Consider the following 26,084-nt stretch of genomic DNA (forward strand, 5'->3'; position numbering starts at 1 on the left):
CAAATTACAATAAAATTTTGAAATAAGCTTACTACCATATTTCTCATTTCTTCAAGAAAGTTTACTCACTGAGAAGTTTTAGCACTTGGTCCAGTTTAAGATATTGATCACTCTTTTCTTTATAGTGTCAGAAATATGCTCAATGCTATGTTCTAAATCAAAGTAATTTCCTCTCATTATAAGGAGCAAGAAAAATCTCTGAGAAAATAATATCTACTTTAAACATAATTTTTTCACAATCACCAAACTTGCTCTTTAGAAAAAGACAAACCAGGGAATTTCCTGGAGGTCCAGTGGTTAAGACTGTGCTTTCACTGCCAGGGTTCAATTTTTGGCCAGGGAACTAAGATCCTGAAAGTGTGGCCAAAAATTAAAAAAATAAAGTAAAAAATGATGATCCATTTATCTTATGAATATGATTATAAGAGTTCTATTGTTAAATAGTTTGCCTTCATTCAGAGGTACCAAATAAAAGAAGAAAACACTTATTCTTTTGACAAGTTTGACAAGATACAAAGATGTATGCAATTACCTCATTTATTTAGAGAACATTTCAGAACTCATCATATTCCAGACAGGGCTTCCCTGATAGCTCAGGTGGTAAAGAATCTACCTGCAATGCAGGAGACCCCAGGTCAATTTCTGGGTAAGGAAGATCCACTGGAGAAGGGATAGGCTACCCACTCCAGTATTCTTGGGCTTCCCCTATGGCTCAGCTGGTAAAGAATTTGTCTGTAATGCGGGAGATCTGGGTTTGATCCCTGGGTTGGGAAGATCCCCTGGAGAAGGAAAAGGCTACCCACTCCAGTATTCTGGCCTGGAGAAGTCCATGGACTGTACTGGGTGGCAAAGAGTCAGACACGACTGGGTGACTGTCACTTCACTTCACTATTCCAGACACCATATTAAACAGTGGAGAAATAAAAACCAATAAGCATAATTCCTGCCTTCAAAAAACTATCCAGCTTTGTGGAGAAATATCAAGAAGAACCTTAAAAGTCTCCAAACAAAATATTTAATCTTAAAAAAATGGAATAATTACGCTGAGTGGAGATAAGGAGGTGAGAGTTACAAAAGTTTACGAAATTATTTAACTGAAATCAATCTGTTATTTAAGCAAATCTCCTGTTGCTTACCACAGCATGCAGTAGCAATCTTGGTCCAGGACATTTCAAGACAGAATTTTTTTTAACTCTACTATCTGAAAGGTCAATATATACTGAGGTGTTCTGTGATGTCTCCTATGCAAAGGTCCTACTGTATTCCAAAGTGTTTCCATATTTTTTCAACTCACATTTCTCAATCTTTCAATTTTCCCCAGCTTACGTGAGATGAATGATAAAGAGAGTGATGTCTCACAGCCATTGATAAAAACTGGTAAAAGATGAGGAATTTTTATGGACATTGTAGAAAGATTATACCTCAGAGGAAAGTACCCGAAGACACAGTAATTTAGTGAATAGAAGAGAATAACATTAGAAACAAATCTAAAAATAAGCTAGTTCTATGACAAGGCTTATGTTAGAAGTCAAAAATTATACATTTCCTAGGGAGGCTCCAAGTTTGAGTTTTATATGGGAGGGCATGAAACGAGATAGAAACTAATAATGTCAGTTATGATGACAGATTAGACAGGAAATACTGGCCTAAAACCTAGTTTTAAATTCTAATTTTTATATTAAGCACTGCTATCATCACTGTGAAAAATCTAACTCTTCAACAAATGATAGTTACAAAAATTTATTCTAAGGGGAAGAGAATGTTATAATTTTAAAAAATATTAACCAATTTTGCCAATTAACACCTAATACATTAATAACCTTTCCTTCATCTTCATTACATAATAAACTGAGAAGTACAAACACACACAGAAAAATCTTTTAACTGAAGTGTGAGCAAGTCTTTTAAATTGTATGTACATAAAAATTATGCAATAACAGGAACTTATCATTTCCCTCTCTTCCTTCAAACATCACTTTTCCTCAAAATACTATTTTGTATAAGATTTCTTCCTACTGGAGCTGCCACCTTGTTCCATATTTCTACATGCAAATCTAAAAATAAAGGAAATTATTACATTCATCTAGAAAAATATCAAGAAAGAATACTGATCTTATGGAAGTACACAGTTTAAGCCTGACTTGTGGTCAATATGAAAATACTAGAAACTACATTAAAGCAAACTTCACTTAAGCAAATTATACATTTTAAATACTTGTATGCCCAAAATCTGATTATGCCACAAAACTAACCAAGCCCTGCCTGTGTAGTAGAAAATGAAAGATGGCTTACTTTCTCACATCACTATAATGACATGCTGCACTGTCATATGAGAATACAGGGACTTCTAAAATAACAGCAATATTATAATATGATGTATTATAGAGGGGAAAAGAGTGGAAATAATCAATCATAAAGGTCTACTCAAAAGTGAAATCTGTGAAAAACACACATGAATGGATCTATATAGTTTCGGATTGATGTGGATTACAGATGAGTCTATACATTACACTATATTGACTTCCAAACTGGTAAGGGAAAACAGTTCTGAGTAGCTCCTTAGTTTAAACAAAGGAGGAGCAGATAGGGCAGCTGTAGTGATAAGCTTAACCAGTAGTCTTTTAACTGTTTTAATAGCTCTTCCCATTTATACTTGCAGGCAAGAAACACTGAACGTGCTCAACAGTTATAGCAATCCACAAACACCAATTTCAAAAACCATTATAGGTATTAACTGGCTCCTACTGGCATAGTATGCCTGTGAATGATACAAAAAGTTTTGTACTACTATTAACCGTACTTATCTATGTCACCACAAAACAGGATTAGGCCTTCAATGCAGAAGATTCTTATTAATTCTCCTTGAAATATTTCACACCATTTACCCTCATACAAATCGCCCAGAAATGGAAAAATAAGACTAAAGTGAATCACTATTAAGTTTGAGAATGGCAGTTTGGATTTCTTAGTACTGTGCTTTATACCTATGTTTCTCAAAGAGGAACACTATATATGTGGATGGTAATTAATAACGGTTATATTTATTGAGCACAGTACCACACAATGTAATGAACTCTTTGCATGTACTGTCTCAATTAATCCTTAATTTTAACAATTAGGGACTACAACTAGCCCCATCTTAAACGAAGAGTCACAGATAAATAATTTACCCAAGAAGTGGCAAAGGGTAGATGTGAACCCAGAGCCTAGAACCAGAGTAACAGGAAAGAAAGTGAAGTTGTTGAGAGAGAGCACAGAAAAATTAACTTCTATGTAGAAAGCCATACTGTTTATTGGGGGCATTTAGTTTCTCTTAATACTCTGGAATAGCGGTTTTTAATCCTGGGTACCTACGTGAGTCACTTGTGGAACTTTTTAAACAAACTAGGTCCTCACTCAGATACTTGGCTTCCACTGAGGCAAGGACAAAAACTCCCCAAGTGATTCTAATGGGCAATTAAGATTGGGAACCACTAATAATTCTCTCCCACTCTGTTAACCTCTGTAAGTAGCCAACTAAAATCAAATTTACTAATCACCTATTCGGTTCTGAGCTCTCTGACTTTTCCATCATGCCCAACAATGTACTTAGCTTTTCTTTTACTCAAACAGAAGAAACATTATAACTATAGCTGCACCTTTTAAAATAAAATTTTGCCAGCTTTTCTTTGATATGAGGAATTTAAGGGGAAGGGTGGGCAGATACCATGATAAAGTTTGAAAACCAATCTTTAAGCACTCCTTAAGTTTAAAAGAATGTATTAGGTTCAAATAGTCAAACAAAAAATGGCAGGCTCTGACATGTAAACATTTCTGTGATATATGTTAAAAAGATTTAATATCCCATAGTATTTAGCTATATGTCTTAATTATGCCAGTGATGACACTTAAAATATTAAGTAACTCTTAGTACGGTGATATTTTATTGTCTTCTCATGGCACTGTGACAGATAATGCAGTGTTTTTATACTAAGTCACCAGAATATAAACTAACAGGTGCTAAAGAAATCAAAGCATTACATAAGCACACCCAAACAACAATATGGCTGGTCATACCATGTTTTGAGAAGTGCAAGGATTTTACTGACAGTCTTATATGAGAAGTCCTACTATTTCACTAAAAGTTGTTCACTGCACATCCCACTCACCCTAAGCCAAAAATAAAATATGAAGTGTGTTCCAGGCAATTTCAAACTTACTGGCCCTTTGTATTTTACTAAAAAGGTAAAGTGGAGAGATGTCTAACAAGCATGAAGTTTGACCTAGGATTTGAACAGAGATCTAAAATGAAAAGTCATAAATTCCTCAACTTGTACAAAACTCTGAACTTCTCAGACAAACATTACAAAACTTCCTGCTTCCGGACAGCTCATTATTTGGTTCTAGTCTTCACATTCCTTTATTAGTCATGACCTTTCAGAAAGTGCTCCTTCCTTATTGTTTGAATAATATCAGACTTTTAAAATGTTGCCAACTGAACTTACAGGAACCCTTATCAAATGAAGAAGCCATCCCAGAGTTCGTGCCCCAAGGAAGGACTTAAAATTACAGAGAACCCTGAGTAACCTGAGCAGTTTGTGCCCATCACATAGCTTTTTCTTTAATTATGTGTAAACATACATCATTCTGCATCTTAAATACATATGTTCATCCATACATTTTTTTTATCATATACAATTACAGGAACTTGCATTAGTTCCGCACAAACTGACTCTGCAGGAAACTGGGAAGACTTGTGGGTATGAGTGAAACAGACACGACGACAGGGAACCACTCATTACCGATCGTCGCTAGGGTTTCACCCGGCCCAGATCCGGCCTCTGAGCCATATGTCACTAGGCTCAAAGGCACAAACGAGGAAAGAGAACCACAGGGTAAATAGACGAGAAAACTGGGGGAGGCACCTGAGAAATACATGTATTTCCACCTCGAAGCTGAAGGGGTGGCCAGAAGGGCAGACCCCAAAGAATAACCTTCCTCCTGGGATCCGTCAGAGCGCCCAGGCCCGCGGGGCCTGCTAACAGGAGTGGGGAGGAGCGGGGGCGGGGGGCGTAGGGCAGCGTTTGTCCCCACTCCGGAGACAGAAACAAATGAAAATAAAGCAAGTTCTCACTTCCTGGTCGCCTACTCTTCCCGAAGGCCTCAGACACCCGACGGACACCGGGGAGAGAAGGCCCCCGCGGAGCAAGGGGCCCACCCCAGCCCTGCACCTCCCGTCCTCGCCCTAGCCCTCCACCGGGCCTTACACGGTGACGTGACCGGAGCCGCGGACCACCACCGGGTCCGGCGAGTACTTGAGCAGCTGCTCTTCCAGGGCCCGCTCCTCGTCCTCCTCCTCCTCATAGATCTCGTCGAAATCCGCCATCCTGAGACTCTGAGACCCCCGGACCGAAGGGGCCTGTCCAGAGGCTGAGGCCGAGATACCGGCTGGCGAGGCGGCGAAGGCTGAGGGGAGTCGCTGCCGCGGGCTCCGAGGCCGCGGAGTTCGTTCTGTGCTCTCTCGGCTTCGGCTACAGAGGAGATGGGGTCCTGGCCGTCGGCACCGCCGCCGCCATTACCGTCAGCAATAACAACAACACAATGTCAACATCCGCCCAAGGGCCGACACCTCCACCAGCACTGCCGCGACCGCCGCAGCAGCAACTCAGGCAACCACAGCAACAGCCAGAGCCTCCCGCAGCGGGAGCACCCGGCTACGACATCGCGAGACTTCCCGGGAGTGCCGGCGGGCGGGTGAGTGGGCGCGTGGGCGCGAGAGCGCGCGGGCAGGCGGGCGGGAGCGCGCACGCGAGGCCTCGCGCGCTTCCCCAGGTCGCCTTCCTCGTCCTCCACCCGTCGTCTACTCCTGGAGCGCGCTCCCGCTGGCGCGGCCCCGCCCTCCAGGAGAAGAGTCGCTGACCCTTAAGGAGAATGTCTCTGGAAACTGGTGGTTTTGACCCCGACCCAAAGAACAGAGCTCTGAGTGTCCAGTGGGACACTTGGTTCCCCAGAGTAATCTCTAACCAAAACAACTAACAATAAAAGCCCTAGTTTGGAATAGAGAATTTATTGTGCATGTGGTTGCCGGTTTATCCGATAATCGAATCTCACTTTTCGTCAGTTTTTTTAGTCTGTGATGAGAACCAGAGTCTGTAGTTTTCCAGTTTGAGGAACCCAACAGACACAGCTCAAATATGTTTGCCCACTGTAATACAGGATTTTTCAAAATATGTCCAAGTTCAAACATCTTGTCCCATCGTCCCCTTAAATACAGATGAGGCCAGTGGTGCTGATATTTTTTTTTTCTTATGAGAAAACTCATTGTAGTCAGGCCATGACACAAAATTAACAAACTCTTGATTCCAGATTAGAAGATGCAGTTGCCTCCCTAACTTCTTCACAAGCCATAAACTCATTTCTCCTTTAAGAATTTAGGGAATCCCTTTCCCTTCCTTCCAGCTCTTCCCAGGAAAGGAACGTTGAAGGGAGGAGAGCGGAGGCAGAATTCAGTGGATTCCTCTCACCTGCCTAGATCATTACTAAAGGCCCAAGGTTCACTCTGGGTATTTGGTTGTATTCATAGTCAAGAACCTGCCCAGGCAAACAAATAGTTCAGGGGCAGGAGTGGGCTCCTGAAAGAGTCCAGGATAAGGCATATATACTGATAGCAGGACCTGGTGCTGGTCAGAATATTCTCCCAAGTACAGTGTTCACTTCCTACCAGTTTAGATGATTCGTTGTTGAGTTGAGAGTGCAAAGGCGGGCAATCAGGGCAAGTGAGAAATGCCAAAGAACGTCCTACTAGTAATGGCTGGAAAAACCGAACATAGTTAGCCAAGAAAAGATTAAAGAAAAACATAGTAGATCGATTCAAACTTGCTATGTGTCTCTCCTGAGGACATTTATTCGTTCAAGAGATAGGTACTGAGCACCAACCATGTGGCAGGCACCGTGGGGGGTGTGTGTGTGTGTATGATGAGGTATAGTTTCTGCCTTCTAGTAGCTTATTCATCACTAAGGCAAGCAATCATAACCCTGCTGAGTGCTCCCAGAGGAGTATAGAGAGGGTGGTAATAGAGCACACAGGAGAGAGCTTGGTTTGGTGATTGACTTCCCTGATGGTTCAGACGTTAAAAGCATCTGCCTATAATGCAGGGGACCCAGGTTCGATCCCTGGGTCGGGAAGATCCCCTGGAGAAGTAAATGGCATCCCACTCCAGTACTCTTGCCTGGAAAATCCCATGGATGGAGGAGCCTGGTAGGCTTCAGTGTATAGAGTCACAAAGAGTCGGACATGACTGAGCGACTTCACTGACTGCATGACTTTGAATTCAGCTCTATCACTTACAATGTGACTCTGGACCAGTCATTTAACTTCTTTGCTCCTCGTGTGTAAAATGAGGATAATAATAGTACTACCCCACTGGGCTGCTCTGCAGATTAAACAAGTCACTACATGTGAAATGCTTAGAAGAAAACCTCGCACATAGTAAATATTGGGTGGCAAGAGGGTATCTCTATGGTCCCATCCAACTAGTTAACTGCCTGAGGATCAGCTCAGTTTTTTTGCATTATGTAATGCGTTACTGTTTATGAAGCATCTATATCATTTAACATTCCCCCAAAACTGTGTGAGGTAACCAAGGTTGTAACTTACTCCTTAGCTTCAGAGATGCTACATGACTGCCTTATAGGCAAATAACTATTTAAGAGTCAAACTCAGGGCTACAATTCAGTGCACTGGGTAGGCCAAGCTCCTGAATTTCCTTCTTGGCAGGAACCAGAAGGCCAAGTGGCTCCACTCAGTTAAAGGAATGATGGCAAATGGGAGAGTGAGCAAAGGGAACCTGAGGAAGAAGGGTCAGTATGTTCCACACATGGCCCACACCCTGTGTACTGTGACTGAGAATTCACCTTTCTGTAAAAATAGTGGGCAAGATAAGGGGCTGATGCTCCAAAATATCTAAATCATTACATAGCTGACAACTTCCCAAGGGCTGCTGCTGCTGTTGCTAAGTCACTTCAGTTGTGTCTGACTGTGCGATCCCAGAGATGGCAGCCCACCAGGCAAAATTCTCCAGGCAAGAACACTGGAGTGGGTTGCCATTTCCTTCTCCAATGCATGAAAGTGAAAAGTGAAAGTGAAGCCGCTCAGTTGTGTCCAACTCTTAGCGACCCCGTGGACAGCAGCCTACCAGGCACCTCTGTCCATGGGATTTTCCAGGCAAGAGTACTAGAGTGGGTTGCCATTGCCTTCTCCATTCCCAAGGGTAGGGGAAGTCATATACAGCACTTTTGCAGAGCTCCAGCTTCAAAGAGGGGCTCAATAAATGTTATCTGAATTGAAATACATGTTACTGGTGCTATTTCCAGAACATCATGAGTTCATTAGGCTTCCTAGGACTGTGAGAACCTCTTCCTTATCTTAACAGTGGTTCTGTGTGGGAGAAATGTTCTTTATTCTAAGATCTATGCAGCAGAGAGACCTTTGTAACTCCCACTACCTCAGTGTAAGGTGGGCCTACCTTATTTTTGCTCTTCCTATTTTGCGCTTCTTTGTCCTATTCTGAAAAACCTGTCAGAGACAGCAAAAGGATATAGGGCCTGGGAACAATGCCAAGAGGATGAGGGAAGATGAGTCAAACATTTCCCTGATGATGTTGACATCATAATCCCAAATTCCACCTCCAGCCCTCCAGGGTCCAACTTCCTATCACGTGCCTTCCCCAGTCTCTTCCTGGGGACAAATCTCCCTTCTCAGTGTATTTTCCCTCACTGTTTATGTGCTCTCCTCTCTCTGAAGTATGGACTCCTTTCCATTTGAGTTCCTCTTTCCATCCCTGCTTCACACACTTTCACACTTACCTTCACACCAAATGGTTCAAAGCCAAACAGGATAATGCCTCGGAGGCCTCATGAGGCAACAAATCTGCAGTTGCTTTTAAGGCAAATATTCCTAGATTTGAAAACTTCCAAATTTTCGCATTACCTAATTGAGTGGTCTTGGGTAGTTTCACATTTCTTTCTTTTTATAAAAATTTATTTAGTTTTGGTTGTGCCGGTCTTCATTGCTGCACGAGGGTTTTCTCTAGTTACGGAGAGCGGGGGCTACTCTTCATTGTGGTGCATGGGCTTCTCACTGAAGTGTCTTTTCTTGTTGTGGAGCACAGGCCCTAGATGCATGGGCTTCAGTAGTTGCAACATGCCGACTCAGTACTTGCACCTCTTAGACTCTGGAGTGTGGGCTTAGTTGCTCTACAACATGTGGAGTCTTCCCAGACCAGGGATTGAACCTGTGTCCCCTGCATTGGCAGGCAGATTCTTATCCATTGCACCAACAGGGAAATCCTCACAATATCCGGACTTTTCATAGAACTGTTGGGAAGAGGAGGACCTCTTTTTCTATGATCTACTAGGAACCATGTTGTTCTTATGGTAGAAATAGTCTAAGAATGATGCCAGCGCTCAGGAAAGCAGAACCGAGAGATGACGCAAACATGACTTTTCCTAATGACAATGTCCTGAGTCCCCTGAGTTCAGCTACACTTAAAATTTCCCAGGTTTGTAGGAGAGGATAATGGATTTAGTTTGTGAAATAAGAGACACCCAGTGGAGATGTCCAGTAGAACATAGATGGATAGACAGAGATATTAGATAGATGGATAGATGTATATGTAGATAAATGAAGAGACAGATAAAACAGAGAGAGGAAAGGGGAAAGAATGAGTTGAGGGAGAGGCTCAAAAGATAAATCTTGGTAGAAAATAAATACATGGGATCCATCAACTCATAGATGGTAAAGTTAGCCATAGTAGTAACCTTGATGGCTCGGAAGCCAAGAGGTGAGGCGGCTGGGAGAGAGTGAAGATAAGAGGATGTAGGAAGAAGGAATTTCAGTGAGCAGAAATGGGGAGAGGAGGCAGAACTGACAAAGGAAATTGAGAGAGCCTAACCAAAGTGGTAAAAGGCAATTCGGAGAGACTGTGGTGTTTCAAGTAAAGAAAGAGAAAAGTCAAAGAAGAAAGTAGCAACTTTTGTGTGAGACATTGCAGAAATAACGTAAGCTAGCAACCAGTGTCAACTGTATCAAAGAGAACAGAAAATCCTGAGAAAGAACTCGATTTCTGTAAGTAGCATTTTGACAGACAGAGCCAACACAAAACCCCTTGGTTACATATAACTGTTTTAAAAAAACAAAACAGTAATAAAGGGAAGCATAACTCTCCACTCCTTAAGTGTGGACCGTACACAGTAACTTCCTTCCAAAGGAAAAGGGGGGAAGACTAACTCTACGGCGGTGACACTGACAGTTCAGTTCAGTTCAGTTCAGTCGCTCAGTTGTGTCCGACTCTGTGACCCCATGAATCGCAGCACGCCAGGCCTCCCTGTCCATCACCAACTCCCGGAGTTCACTCAGACTCACGTCCATCGAGTCAGTGAGGCCATCCAGCCATCTCATCCTCAGTCGTCCCCTTCTCCTCCTGCCCCCAATCCCTCCCAGCATCAAAGTCTTCTCCAATGAGTCAACTCTTCTCATGAGGTGGCCAAAGTACTGGAGTTTCAGTTTTAGCATCATTCCTTCCAAAGAACACCCAGGACTGATCTCCTTTAGAATGGACTGGTTGGATCTCCTTGCAGTCCAAGGGACTCTCAAGAGCCTTCTCCAACACCACAGTGCAAAAGCATCAATTCTTCGGCACTCAGCCTTCTTCACAGTCCAACTCTCACATCCATACATGACTACTGGAAAAACCATAGCCTTGACTAGACGGACCTTAGTCTGCAAAGTAATGTCTCTGCTTTTGAATATGCTATCTAGGTTGCTCATAACTTTTCTTCCAAGGAGCAAGTGTCTTTTAATTTCATGGCTGCACTCACCATCTGCAATGACACTGACAAACACTGTTTAAACCAGCTACTCAAGGTCAACATCATGTTGACCATAAATCACTTTGATAGTATGTGCCTTTTTATGATATGATGAAAATAGCACTGAACCTTTCCGATCTTTCTCCCCCAAATCCATAACCCCATTCTAATCAAAGAAGAACACTAGACAAATTCCAATAGCGAGGCATCCTACGAAACACCCGAACAGTACTCCTGAGAGTGCCAAGGTCATCAAAAACAAGGAAAGTTTGAGAAACTGTCACAGCCAAGGGGAGTCTATGGAGACATGACAAATAAATGTAATATGGCATCCTGGATGGGGTTCTGGGACAGGAAAAGGAAATTAGGTAAAAACTAGGAAGATCTGAATAAACTATAAACTTTAGTTAATTATAATGTGTCAATGTTGCTTCATAATTTTTAGCAAACATACTGTAAGATGTTAATACTAAAGAAAAACTGCATGCAGGAGTATAGGGAACATTTTCTATTATATTCTCAATTTCCCTTATAGTCTAAAAGAGCTCTTAAAAAATAAAGCCTAATTTTTAAAAGTTAGTAGTACAGCAAATACTGAAATCAAAGGATCGGAGAAACTTTTTAGTGCCAGAAGCAAAGATGAAGCTTAAAGCTTGAGTAATAGACGCATAGAATACACTATGGGGCTAGGAGGGGAAGGGATGGGGGAATTACTGGGCCAGAAATATGTCCCAGCTGCTAAAGGTAGGAGTTTTAACATGCTATGGATAGACTTGACCCTGTGAAGATCAAAGCAGGATGACGACATCCAACCAGGAAAGGTTGCAGGAGAGAGAGACCAGAAAAACTCTGTCCATGGGACAAGGAAGCAATGCAGATTTTTCTACTGGAATTCTGGGTTGGGGAAATAAAGATCTTTGGTGAAAAATCAAAGCCTCAGGCTGCACTGCGCTTTACTGCTATATCTAAATTTACACCACACCTGTATTATAGGAATGGCCAACCTAAGAAATTAGCTAAAGGAGGAATCATACCTAGCATATGAACTCCGAAAAAGGCAAATGGAGTGGGATCTAGAATATAGTGTCTGCTGCTGCTGCTAAGTCACTTCAGTCGTGTCCGACTCGGTGCAACCCCAGAGACGGCAGCTCACTAGGCTTCCCTGTCCCTGGGATTCTCCAAGCAAAAACACTGGAGTGGGTTGCCATTTCCTTCTCCAATGCAGGAAAGTGAAAAGCGAAAGCGAAGTCTCTCAGTCGTGTCCAACTCCTAGCGACACCATGGACTGCAGCCTACCAGGCTCCTCTGTCCATGGGATTTGCCAGGCAAGAGTACTGGAGTGAGTTGCCATTGCCTTCTCCGAGAAGATAGTGCCCAGATCCTGATAATTACACAGAAGATGTTAGCTATTTTTCTTCTTATTACTCTGTCTCTATTACTATATAACAAGAGCGATAGGAAAAATAATATCAATCATAACGTTTGATTTTGTATGTTCTTGAGCCTAATTTGTTTAGATATTTGGATAGGATAGATGTTGTATTAGGGAACATGGCCTTAAGACAAAAAATATTTGGTGTCAGCCATGAGTTCTCAGGTAAGAAGAATTTTAGGGACTTCCCTGGTGGTCCAGTGGCTAAGACTCGGATCTCTCAAAGCTGGGGCCCAGGCTTCAATCTCTGCTCAGGGAAAACTAGATCTTGCATGTCTAAGCTAAACATGCTACAACTAAAGATCCCACAGGTCAAGACAAAGATTAAAGATCCCGCAACTAAGATCCTGCACAGTCAAATACATAAATATTTTAAAACAAAAACTTTTTTAAAAAAGAATTTTTCATTGCATCAGGAGAGTTTTAGATTATCTGGAGAAATTCAAATGTCTTGGTTCTCCAGGAAACCAAACAAAATGTCTTCACTCAAAGACATAATTCCAAAAAAGAAATTAATTCTTTCAACCCCATTTTTTTAAACATAAAATTGGCACATTGTGTCCCAATTCCTCAAGTTTGTGGTGCTCAGAGTATAACTAATGAAAAATAGCGCTGCACTCCAGCACCTAGGGAAAGATCATGTGTAATACAAGCATGCGAAAGGCCTTTGGGGAGGAACAGTTATCTTTTTTTGCTTCTACAGTCATCTGAATAACTGTGGTGACTGAGGAAGGGGAAAAGAAGGTGATATAAACTAGACTAGGAGCTTCCTAAGGGTAGAATCTACTCTATTTGGGAAAAGAAACAGATGCTTATATAGCATACATAGTATCCCAGACACTGTTCTAAGCACTTTGCATATATCAACCCATTTAGCCTCACAAACATCCCATTAACACAGGTACCATTTTCATTCCTATTTTACACATATATATGCAGACTAAAGCAAAAGGAAATTAAAGTATCTTGGCCCAAAGTCACACAGCTAGGAAATGGTAGAACCAGGATTTGAGCCTAAACAGCATGTTTTCTCACCCCATGATCTTACCAGTAAGCTCTCCCATCTTAAACACCAGCAGAGAAATATTCAGATCACTTTCATTTTCCCAATACCTACAACAGTGTATAGTACCCAGTGAGTGCTTTATAAATATTAGGGACTACATGAGGAACTCATTCTCATTTTTTCTTTGATCATTTCACACTGTATATACATATTTAGTTCAATGTCTGGTCTCCAAAAATTTTTATAACAAATCTATAAAATCCATATGGATTCTCCTAGATTCGGTTCAGTCGCTCAGTCATGTCTGACTCTTTGTGATTCCATGGACTGCAGCACGCCAGGCCTCCCTGTCCATAGCCAATTCCTGGAGATTACTCAAACTCATGTTCATTGAGTCAGTGATGCCATCCAACCATCTCATCCTCTGTTGTCCCCTTTTCCTCCTGCCCTCACTCTTTCCCAGCATCAGGGTCTTTTCAAATGAGTCAGCTCTTCGAAGCAGGTGGCCAAAGTATTGGAGTTTCAGCTTCAACATCAGTTCTTCCAATGAATATTCAGGACTAATCTCCTTTAGGATGGACTGGTTGGATCTCCTTGCAGTCCAAGGGACTCTCAAGAGTCTTCTCCAACACCACAGTTCAAAAGCATCAATTCTTTGGTGCTCAGCTTTCCTTATAGTCCAACTCTCACATCAATACATGACTACTGGAAAAACCATAGCCTTAACTAGATGGACCTTTTTTGGCAAAGTAATGTCTCTGCTTTTTAATATGCTGTCTAGGTTGGTCATAGCTTTTCTTCCAAGGAGTAAGCGTCTTTTTAATTTCATGGCTGCAGTCACCATCTGCAGTGATTTTGGAGCCCCCAAAAATAAAGTCTGACACTGTTTCCACTGTTTCTCCATCTATTTGCCATGAAGTAATGGGACTGGATGCAGTGATCTTTGTTTTGAATGTTGAGCTTTAAGCCAACTTTAAGCCAATCTCCTAGATTACACTAGAATAATTATCTATAGCTGCTCACCTGATTTAAACCAATGCTATAAATATGACATGTAAGTTGTACTGGGTTTTCCTTATTGCCATCTTTTAAATCCACAACAGTCTAGAGTCTATTCCTAAAATCATAGGCTCATAAAACCAGAATGAAGTCCAGAAGTCATCTTGTGCACACTAACCTTCAAAACCATGCTTCAGCCTAAATCATGTGGTGTGTCCTGCTCTACGGAACATCTCTGATAGTTACATTAAATATCTGTAATGTACTACACATATGCAAAAATGCTTTATTATATTTTCCACAGTTCTTAAAGACTGGATTCTTTATGGTCTGGGACTATGTCTTGGCTTTATTTTTTTATTCCAAGCCCTTTGTTATTGCCTGGAATTCAAGAGTCATTCACTGTATCTTCCTCTATTAATTCTCTTTGCAATCTCTGGAGAGATAGAAATCAAGTTAGTTTTTCTTCTATGTAATAGTCCTTCAAGTAAGTGAAAAATATCTTTTTTCTGTAAGCTAAACATGCCCATTTACTTAATTTTTCCTCCAAGAAGGTAGTTTCAAGTTTTCTGACTTTTTTCAAAGGCTATATCTGACTCTTATCAGCTATGTTCAGTAAACAGCTATTTTGTTATTTGGGGTTCAGACCAGACATAGTGTGATTTGACCAGTGTGGTAGTCAATGTCCAAGATAATCCCAAATGAGCCTCATCCTCTGGTATTCACACCTTTCTGTAGACCCCTCCCTCACTAGGTTATAGAAGACATGGCAATATACAATTCATTGTCTTAAATCACTCATTCTGGGGGAAGCCAGTTGCCTTGTTAGGAGGACACTCAAACAACCCTATAGGGAGGCTCACGAAGAGAGGAACTGAGGCCTCCTGCCACTCCTGTGAGTGAGCCATCCTGAAAACAACCCTTCTCAAGCCCTCAGATGACTGCAGCCCCAGCTAACATGCTGACTGCAACATTATGAGAGATCCTATGCCAGACCACCAATCCCTAGTCCATGGAAACTGTCAAAATAACAAACGTCTACTATTGTCTTAAGCGTCTGCCTCCAATGCGGGAGACCCGGCTTCGATCCCTGGGTCGGGAAGATCCCCTGGAGAAGGAAATGGCAATCCACTCCAGTACCCCTGCCTGGAGAATCCCATGGACGGAGAAGTCCATGGGGTTGCAAAGAGTCGGACACGACTGAGCAACTTCACCTTAACCTTAACTATTGTCTTAAGCCACTGAGTTTTGGGGTAATCTGTTATGCTGAGATACATGATTGTTACAGCCAAGTCAGAAGATAAGGGGACTAACGTTTCCTTCTTGACCTTCATAGCAACAGTAAAAAGACAAAGAAAAACAGATTCAGTGGACTGACGAAACTATTAATTTGTAGTTTTGGGGAAATTTGTGTATGTGTGTCCATGTGTAAACATTTGCTTGGTATCTTTTGTAGTTAGGTTGTTTTGTTTTTCGCTTCTGTACATTGCCATAGTGCCATACTTACGTGTGTGCTAAGTTGTTTCAGTTGTGTCTGACTCTTTGCTACCCTATGGACAGTAGCCCGCCAGGTTCCTCTGTCCTTGGGATTCTCCAGGCAAGAATACTGGAGTGGGCTGCCATGCCCCACTCCAGGGGATCTTCCTGACCAAGGATTGAACCCACGTCTCCTTCATCTCCTGCATTGGCAGGCAGGTTCTTTACCACGAGTGCCACCTGGGAAACCCCCCTAGATAGACACTCAATACATAACTTTTGCAATATTGGGTTTCACCTTCAAGGTTGAGGTACATAACCAATCTTTGCTCTTGAATTGGGTGTGGTGAAATCTATTTTCTACCTTTTGGGAACGCTCACTGGGAAGCAATGGCCTTCCTACTCACTAATGTCGAGATGTTTCTCCGCTTCTTTGAACATGATACAGGGAAGAGTTGGGACTTAATGGTTCTAATCATACTGGACTTCTCACATGATTGAGTTTAGAGAACACTCAACTTCACATGGGAACTTAGGAGAGAACTTGCTTCTGGCCTCTCTCTCGCCACTGCTCACTGAACCCCCAACACATACAGGATAGTCTTGCAATGCTGTGCTTTTAATCGCATCTGCTGTTTTCTTATTATATTTTCCTCATTATTTTCTTTTTGAATACCTGCTTTTTATATTCATACTTTTGAAATTTCTTTCTTTTCTATTTTCATTGCCTACTATGATTCAGCCTCTTGGTAAAACCTGAGTTACTTTTATGTCGGACTAAAGTTGTAAAGAACAAATTCTCTTAAGTAAATGAACTTCAGGGCTTCAATACCCAACATATTATGTTGCTCTTAGTGATGCTAAGCACCTAAGAAGATGCATGAATAATTTTAGGTTTGGGGAAATCATCTAGTAATTCTGCACTTGATGTACTTAAAGACCACCAAAGTGTCCTTTGAAGATGTAACTCGCTGTGAGATAATCTGGAGGCTCTGAAAATTAAAGGTACCCATTACCATCGGGAAAACTTAGATCTGGAAGAACACGATAGTTCTAAGTGAACTTTTCCAGGAATCTTTCTATTATCTTCTGTGTTACAGTTAATTGCACTGTTCAGAAGACATTTGGATATGAACATATAGAAGAATGCAATGTTCTTCTTCAGAAAAATAAGGGAAAATGAGGCAAAGAAAAAAGACAATTTATAAGTAGAATAAATATTTATGCCAATGTTTACATAGTGCTTATCATGTCATAAACATTTTCACTTAGAATGTCTCATCTGACCATCACAACACTCCAGTGAAGTAAAAACAGAGGGATGTTATTTCCGTTCTATGCATTTCAGAGGAAGCTGAAGTTAAATGAGAGACTCAAGTTCAGCTGGCTCCTAAAAGGCTGAGATACAATGAAGACCTAAGATTCTTTTTGATTCTGAGGGTAAGTTTCCACCACAAGGAAGGAAAAAAATAGAAACTTAGAGAGAAAACGAGGCTATTTTTATGCAACATAATGAGGAACTGCTGAGTGGTTATTAAAAAAAAAAAATTCTTTACCTCCCCAAACACTTAGCAATCCCAGGATGATACTTTAGAAACAGGAAACTGAGGTTGACTCAATACTTGTTACCCTTATCTATGTAGCAGAGCTAATTATAATGCTTATTGCACAGAGCTGTTGGGAGGGTTAAATGAGATAATACCGGTAAAGAATGATAAGTACTCAATAAGTGCTAGTTGTTATGACTAATGATGATGATGCCATTTTAATCAGTGTGGAGAGAATACTAGAATAAAGAGTAATAGACATGTATCTGCATGCTGCATTGTAATCAACCTACTCTAAATTATCTTCCTTCAATACTTTTATCTAGAGAATGAAGACAATACTCCTTCCTAGCTGCTCCTGCAGAAATAATTCACCATGTTGGATCATGTTCTGAGCATCTGCAAAGCCCTACAGAAATATAAGAAGATACCACAACCATTTTTCTCATCCTGTCTTTCTCCCTCCTCGACATTCTGAGCAAAGCCATACTGTGGGACTGTGAAGGGGTTTTGAGTAGTCATCCCTTCAGACCTACACAGTTGCCTGAGAACTTAAAATTCAATGGCTGAACTGGAAAGAACAGTCAGCTTGACTTAATTGTTTTCTGAGATTTAACCCAACAGCTTACATTATCTATAAGAGGCTCACTGAGGTGGTAATGTATGCTGTGGATTAGCATAGTGATTAGCGTGTGAGCAGTTTGTTTAAGGAGATGGTTCCTCCCAAAGTCCTTGCTGGGCTGTTGTAGCTCCCACTCACCTTAGAAGTGATTTCACGTTGGCTCAGAGTCCCGCTCCGCCCTCCCCCTGTCAGATTACTGTAACTTCATTCCCAGAGCAGCCCTCCTGCCACCCACCACCAACTATGAGGATCTGTTTAAGGGCACGTCACACAAGCAGGTGATCATTCTTGTTAGTATCATAGAGCAGCTGATCATTCATGATGAAAGCATGACTGTTGACCAAATCAGGTCCATTCAGACCCAGCTACACTCCATAGCACCAGCATGCAGTTCTATCCTGTCATGCCTGATTTGAGATGTTTTACGAATGATGCAACTTGGCAAATGAGTCCAAAATCAAAAGCGCTTTAAATGATAATCTCAGATCAACTATGAGTGATACCAATCAAACCCTGAATATAATATCTCCAACATGTTAATTGTATAATTCAGTTCAGTTCAGTCGCTCAGTCGTGTCCGACTCCTTGTGACCCCATGAACTGCAGCACGCCAGGCCTCCCTGTCCATCACCAACTCCCGGAGTTCACTCAGACTAACGTCCATTGAGTTGGTGATGTCATCCAGCCATCTCATCCTCTGTCGTCCCCTTCTCCTCCTGCCCCCAATCCCTCCCAGCATCACAGTCTTTTCCAATGAGTCAACTCTTCGCATGAAATGGCCAAAGTACTGGAGTTTCAGCTGTAGCATCATTCCTTCCAAAGAACACCCAGAACCGATCTCCTTTAGAATGGACTGGTTGGATCTCCTTGCAGTCCAAGGGACTCTCAAGAGTCTTCTCCAACACCACAGTTCAAAAGCATCAATTCTTCGGTGCTCAGCCTTCTTCACAGTCCAACTCTCACATCCATACATGACTACTGGAAAACCATAGCCTTGACTAGACGGATCTTTGTTGACAAATTAATGTCTCTGCTTTTGAATATGCTATCTAGGTTGGTCATAATTTTCCTTCCAAGGAGTAAGCATCTTTTAATTTCATGGCTGCAATCACCATCTGCAGTGATTTTGGAGCCCAGAAAAATAAAGTCTAACACTGTTTCCACTGTTTCCCATCTATTTCCCATGAAGTGATGGGACCAGATGTCATGATCTTTGTTTTCTGAATGTTGAGCTTTAAGCCAACTTTTTCACTCTCCTCTTTCACTTTCATCAAGAGGTTTTTTAGTTCCTCTTCACTTTCTGCCATAAGGGTGGTGTCATCTGCATATCTGAGGTTACTGGTATTTCTCCTGGCAATCTTGATTCCAGCTTGTGTTTCTTCCAGCCCAGCGTTTATCATGATGTATTCTACATGTAAGTATGTAACTATGTAACTAGTGCCCACTAATAGAGACTTTTTTCAGGTTACTGAAATGAGTTTGCAAACTTTGGGTAGCTCAGGATCTACCATCACATATGCATCAAATGTCATTTTGATAAATGCCACTGCCAGAGTCAGATATTGCTTTCTGTTTTGATTCCTAAAATTATCAAAAGCAACATTTTGATGGTTATGTTGAGAAGAGCTGTTCAATTTAATTTAATTGAGTCAGATTAGGTTTATAATATTAAGGAACAGTCCTATGATCCTTAATCCCCTTTTTGTTTCTGTATCGTAATTAAAGTAACATGGAAACAACTTTACTAATATAATTTGGATTATATTTGTCTATATTGAGCCTTCTTTTCATTTTTCTGTCTACTCAAGAGATCTTATGATTTATTAACTATTATCTTTATATTTTTCCTACATGACATTAAAATTATACAACCTTGGAAATTTTACTGCATACTTTCTCTTTTAGGTTAGGGTTAAAACTTCCCTTTGCAGAAAATTGATTTTTATCTTTATCTTTATTTTCTTCCAACTTTTCTATATTTTCTTTCCCCTGAGATATATTATTTCTTTCATCATAATTATAGTATCCTCTTTTTTTTTTCCCCCTTAGCTAATATTTCAAAGGTGGTGCAGTGGTAAAAGAAAAAATCTGCCTGCCAATGCAGGAGACACAGGAGTCATGGGCTTGATCTCTGGGTTGGGAAGATCCCTTGGAGTAGGAAATGGCAACCCACTCCAGTATTCTTGCTTGGAAAATCCCATGGACAGAGGTGCCTGGCAGGCTGCAGTCCACAGGGCCTCAAAGAGTCAGACATGGTTGAGTGACTGAGCATGCATTCATGCAATATTTCAAAGATGTTTTAATCACTCACTGAAAAATTGTGTTAAAAATTTAAACTACATGCCATTTTTTTAAGACTAGCTTTTAAGAACACCTTTTTGCACTTACATTACAGAACAGTGGATATAAAGATATTTCTTAAAACTTGGAAAGATCTTGATCAAAGGGACGCATATTTTCTCCTATCTAGGACATTTGGTAATAGCCACCAATTGTCAAAATCAGCATTTCCCAATGTGAATTCACTTGGAGAATATCTAGTCCTGTGAAACGCTTCTAGAAAAAACAAAAAGGGAAGGTAAGTGTTTTTTCTTTTTCTTTTTCTTCTTTTCTTCCTGTCATTGTTGTTTGGTGTCAATTGTTATACTTTAAGCTGTAATTAACGAAACTGAATTCAAACTGTCTCAGTAAGTAGACATTTGTTGACTTCACTGATGATTAAAGTCTAGAGGTGGGACAGACACGGTACAATTTGATCAGACCTCCAACCAGCTCCATTTCTGAACTCTGTTTATATCTGTGTATTAGGTTTTTCCTCTTCTCTGCAAAATGACTGCAGCAGATCCAGCCTTCATACTTACAAATCACACTCTGCAGAGCATGTGAGAGACTAAGTGTTCTTAAACTCCCCCTACCCACAGAAGTTCTGAGATTTGCTCTTATTGGACCCTCTCAGGTTATAAGCTATTTACCAAGCCAGTCATTATGGAAGGGATAATATATACTGATCAGCTTAATCCAGATTACAACTTCTTCTTTGGAGCCATAGATAGTGTCAGCTTCCCTAGAATTCCAAGGCTGAAATCAAACACTATAAATGCTGTAGAAATAATTAATCAATGTTCACTATAAATAAATTTGGGAAATACTGACATATACCTACTTCTTAATTCAAGTACAATCTTAAAAATGGAGAAGACTCAAAACCGTAGAATAAGCATTAAGAAAAGATGAGCCCCATGAGATTTATCAGCATATCCCTAAAACTTAATATAAGGAACTATTAGAAAATAAGCCCAATTAGGAGAAACTTCATCTCTTTTCTTTGCCCTAGTGCCATGAAAACTTCTTGACATATAATAAGCACTCAATAAATATTTGTGGAATTAATGAAGAAACTAATTTCTAAAAAGGGTTCTTCTATCCAAACATTAGCAAGCTTTGTTCTCAAAGGGAAAGAGTATCCATAGGTCTCTAAGTAAGCCTCTTTGAAAGAAATGGGTATACGATGAAACAATTTTTCCAGTTCTCCATTGGTCTAGCTTCACATTTGCTGGGATATACCCTCGGCAAATCCTTACTTCTCTGTTTATCTTTACCAAAAACACTCAATCCACACAGGAAAATTGAGCATCTGTGTGTTCCTGTAACTAAAAATAGCCCATTTAATTACAGCATTCAGCACACAGCCTTATACTAGGAGGAATGGAAAGAGATCAAGAAAATACAGAAACTGTTTCTGTTCTTTAAAAAATGAACACTAAAAATATAGTGTTTTGGTAAGATTATGAATGGCAGAGTCTCAAAGACATGGGTTTGAATCCAGGTTCTGATCTTTACTAATCAGGCAAATTAACGTCTCTAAGCTTCCATTTTCTCATCTGTAGAATGAGGAAGGTATCTTCTCACTCAATCAAATGTAATAACACAGCAAAATGCTTAGTCTGGCATGTGTGTGTGGCACAGATGCGTGTGTGCTAAGTCGCTTCAGTTGTGTTTGACTCTTTGTGACCCTATGGATTATAGCCTGACATGCTCCTCTGTCCATGGGATTCTCCAGGCAAGAATACTGGAGTGGGTTGGCATGCCTGTCTCCATTAGTCTGGCATAGTAGACCCTTAAGTAATGATAGTTACTATTGTTATTATACTCATCATTTAAGAAACTTCAAATTGACTTTAGTTGAATAGTCCATTTAACTCAACCATCTCTCTAGGTGATGCTAGGGCTAGTCTATAAGATACTGCTCTTGAAAGATTAGCATCTGTGTAAATAGAACCTGAGAAATTACACCCCAGTATATACTATGTAGAGATAAAACTTATAGCTACTCTTTATGTAAACATTGAGGAATTTTAGATGACCTGAGTTTTCACTATTAGGAAGGAAAAGGTAGAAGAAAAGGATAGAGGCACTTTAAGTGGGGGAAAGATGTCAGCAGGAAGCCCTAAACACAGAACTCTATGTGCTGTGGACCACAGACAGGCCTGACCGCTGAAAACAGAGCAGTTGGTCCAGAATGTACTAGAATGGGGGCAGTTAGATAGGTAATGACGTGATGCATGGAAAATAAATAAAAAGTTAGAGCTGATAATAAATGTATATGCAAAGGTGTATGATTTTGTGCATTGATTTACCATTTCTCCCTGCTGTTTTCATCTACCTGGGAACTCAAAGATGAGCAACCTTCTTTCTGGAGGTGGCTATGACAGACCATTTTGCAAGCACTTGAAGTCCTTAAGGAAATACAAACATCTTGTGACCTGGAACAGTCATGAGGGATTCTGACTCACACTGGGAATCTGGGTGATGCTGCTGCTCAGGACCAGATCATAAACATCTGACTGCCCTACTTGATGGGTCCTTGGCAGGCTAAGCTGTCAACAGGCCTTGTAGAGAAAAAGTCGTATCAATCAGAAAACGTCTAAGGTCTACATGGGAAAGGAAGTCTTTCGGAAAGAAAACAAGGCAAGGTATCTGAATACTATCTTAGGATTTCTTTACTTTGCTCTGTTTCTATTAGATGGGTTAGGATGAGAAGAGTGCTCGGGCCAACCTTCTAAGGCACCTGGTTGGCTAAAGGAGACTCTTTTGAAAACTAATCCCGTATTTCTACCAAGCTGCCTTACAACTTTGATTTGATTTCCAAATCTATTGTATTCCAGTTCCATTGTCAAGACAGAGTGACCAAGAGATTATATAGTGCCTGAGGACAAAGAAATGAGACTCTGGAACAGAATCAGCTCTCAACAAATATGTTAAATACTATGTACCATTTATTCTGATGGGCACTATACCAAAATAACAACCTTGAGGCCTTTCCCAACCACCATACTAACCATCACCTCAGTAATTTCATCTTATCTTAATGCTGCAACTATTATACAAATACAGTTTGAATACTGTAGATTAATGCCATTTTTATTCCAACCCCAATTTCTCTTAACTTCAGACCCATATTTACAACACTACCATATGTAAAAAATTTCTTCTTGGTGGTTCAGACAACACTTACAACTCAAAATCTTTAAACCAAATAGTTTTTATTCTTCCTCTTCCACCCACTCTATCTGCAAGCCCATCTGAAGCAAACAAAAAAACCAGCTTATCTTCCAGCTATAACCACTGCGTTAATATTTAACATCATCACCATCAATGCAGACACCTGAGTTAGAAATATAAATTTCCCACTGCCTCTTCTCTTTCTGCACCTACATTCCAACCAATTGGTAATCAAGGACTGTTTGTGGTCCCTTCCACATGGCTCTTGAATTTAACCTTTCTTTTCCTTTCCTACCACCATGGATTAATGTGACCTTCATCATCTCAGGACTGGACTTTAAGACTTTAATTGCCTCTGGTTTCTCTCTCTTCCAATCCATCCTTTTCAATGATTATAATATAATCATTGCAATTTTCTGCTCAGCACCTTCAGTGACTGTCCATTTAATACAGAGATATCTCCTAGTACTTCACTTGCCACGTAGACCCTTTGCTTTCTGCCTCTCAGCAGCCCTTGCTGTTTCACCCTGCTGGGTGCAGTCATTCCACTGCCACATGATGGAACATCCATCTTCTAGGCCTGTGCCCACCAGCAGACCTTTGACCTAGAAGTCTCTTCTCTCACAGCTGTGGTGGTGGTGGCATTGTTTTGAAGCTGAGCATATCCTACAAACAGTTCAAGTCCCAATCCCAGAGTCTCTGATGCCAGCTAGAAGAAAGAATGGCTCTGTTCTCCATGGTGCCATAGACTGTGGCATCCCATTAGAATTCATCGAAGGCTGTGGTTAGATTCTGGCCATCTTTGTAACCCTACTACCTAGCACATATAGGCACTCAGGAAATAATGGTGAATTAAACTGATTTGAATTTCAATAGCAACTGCAGCTCTATTTCCAGAAGTTCCTCTAGCAATATGGCCTAGACCTTATATTTAAAATTGGCCGTTATTCTGATATGCTTTCTTTAGGGTTTACAACTAAATATCCAAGAATCCTATCTGGGTAAGAATCATTCTCTGGCCAATATAAATGGTATTGTGATCATTATTAGGTACGCTGTTGGAAATTCCATTAATTCGCCTGATCTCAGAAAAAAGAACAGGTAAAAAAACCCCTTTAGAGCAGCAATGATACAGTTAATTTTGGCTGCCATTGTTTCTTTCTGAACTATGCCTTCTGCATTCATAATTAACATCTCTGTTGCTTTAGAGCACCTGGAACTGAAAAATAGTGTATAACTGAGACAAGTATTAAATTCTAAATGGAGATGGCATGGAGATAATCTGTGAATAACCAAACATTGAATTAATATTTCAATAAACAATTAAATTGTTCTTTTCTTTTTCTTGTCTCGAAATGTTTAAATTTTTCCCATTCACATAAAAAAGTAACAATTTATGCCAGTTGGGGAATAACAAAGAAGCAACTGTCATTTATTTTACTAAATGTGAACATCTTTGAGGAAAAAGTATTATCTCTAAAAATTTGTTCAGAATTGTTAATTTTATATTTACATCTATTTTCTGAATCGTATTACTTTTTTTTAACTCCTTTTGTAGTTCAATATGATAATTTGTTGCTTTAAAAACAATTATTGATTAATGGCTATTGAGATATCAATGCTCTCGAAAGGAGATGTCAATTTTCACTAGTATCTATGGAAGACAATAGCGCTGTGTATGCCCAGAGAATGAGGGATATTATCTTGCTAAATCAGTTTGTAGTCAATGAGCTCATCAGCTAAATCTGATGGACTGACAGAGAGCCCAAACATGAGGAAAGAACTGTAATACACTGACTAAGACAGCATGTTGGTTTGCCCAGAGCAGTTAGACAAGGGAGGGCATCCCGCCAAGTCCAGAGATTCGGGGCAGACTCCAAATAAGCTTGAGCTAGCAGGACAATACCTCTTGTTTTCAACTGTGCAAATTATAAACACAAGAGGATGTGGCCATTGTGTTGTGTCCCCCCAAGCACCACTCATTTGGCTGAAAGGCAGACAGTGGAGGGAGGACCCCAGCCTTCATCCTGCGGCAGCATTTAGAAGGATCTACTGTCAATCTAGTAACATTAGCTTTCCTCATTGAGCCAAGTGTCTCTCACCCAAAAAGACACTCTGATTTAGATTTTAGTCCTGGATCTGATTTGGGCAAGTCTTTTAACCTCTGAATACCTCACTGTGGAAATAACAACTGGGGGGGAAATAGTCCTATCTAGCTTATATTAATTGTGCAGCTCCAGTGACATAACATATTTAAGATACGTTTAAAACATATTCTTTGTAAACTCCAAAATGTTATGTAGATGTAAGATATGAGTTGTGTTTAGGCATCTACCTAGAACACTGGCATTCTTTCAATCCTGTATCTAGTATTTTTGAGCACCGCCTACTGTGCCAGGCTCTGTTCTCAGTGACCCCAACAGATCCTAACAGATAAACATTCTCCAGGAGCTTTCATTTTTGCAGGGAGATTCTGCCATAAGCATACAAACACAGTACATTATACAGCATGTTGGAAAATGATAAGTGCTATGGGAGAACAAAATAGTGCATAATAAGGGGGTTGGGAATACAGAGGGCATAGTAGAGGCTTTGGTATTTTTAAAATAGTGAAAAAATAACCAGAAAGACTAGAGAATGACCAGAGATGAG

General features: G+C 40.5%; 1 protein-coding gene and 1 long non-coding RNA gene across 3 annotated transcripts in view; one reads left to right on the plus strand and one right to left on the minus strand.

Moving 5' to 3' along the window:
* The window catches only part of CHIC2 (cysteine rich hydrophobic domain 2), a 71,421-nt gene extending 65,721 nt beyond the window's left edge, over positions 1-5,700 (minus strand). For both annotated transcript variants that reach the window (XM_060417122.1, XM_004009829.5), the window contains exon 1: positions 5,247-5,700. In XM_060417122.1, coding sequence (XP_060273105.1) covers positions 5,247-5,365 — 119 coding nt within the window. In that variant the 5' untranslated portion in view covers positions 5,366-5,700. The remainder of the gene's footprint in view (positions 1-5,246) is intronic.
* LOC121819872 (uncharacterized) lies at positions 4,720-18,879 on the plus strand. The gene is made up of 4 exons (XR_006060249.2): positions 4,720-4,874; positions 5,140-5,733; positions 17,110-17,201; positions 17,635-18,879. It is a non-coding gene; the product is annotated as an uncharacterized LOC121819872 (long non-coding RNA).
* The last annotated feature ends 7,205 nt before the right edge of the window (positions 18,880-26,084 follow it).

Source organism: Ovis aries, chromosome 6, assembly GCF_016772045.2.
Source record: "Ovis aries strain OAR_USU_Benz2616 breed Rambouillet chromosome 6, ARS-UI_Ramb_v3.0, whole genome shotgun sequence".
NCBI lineage: Eukaryota > Metazoa > Chordata > Mammalia > Artiodactyla > Bovidae > Ovis > Ovis aries.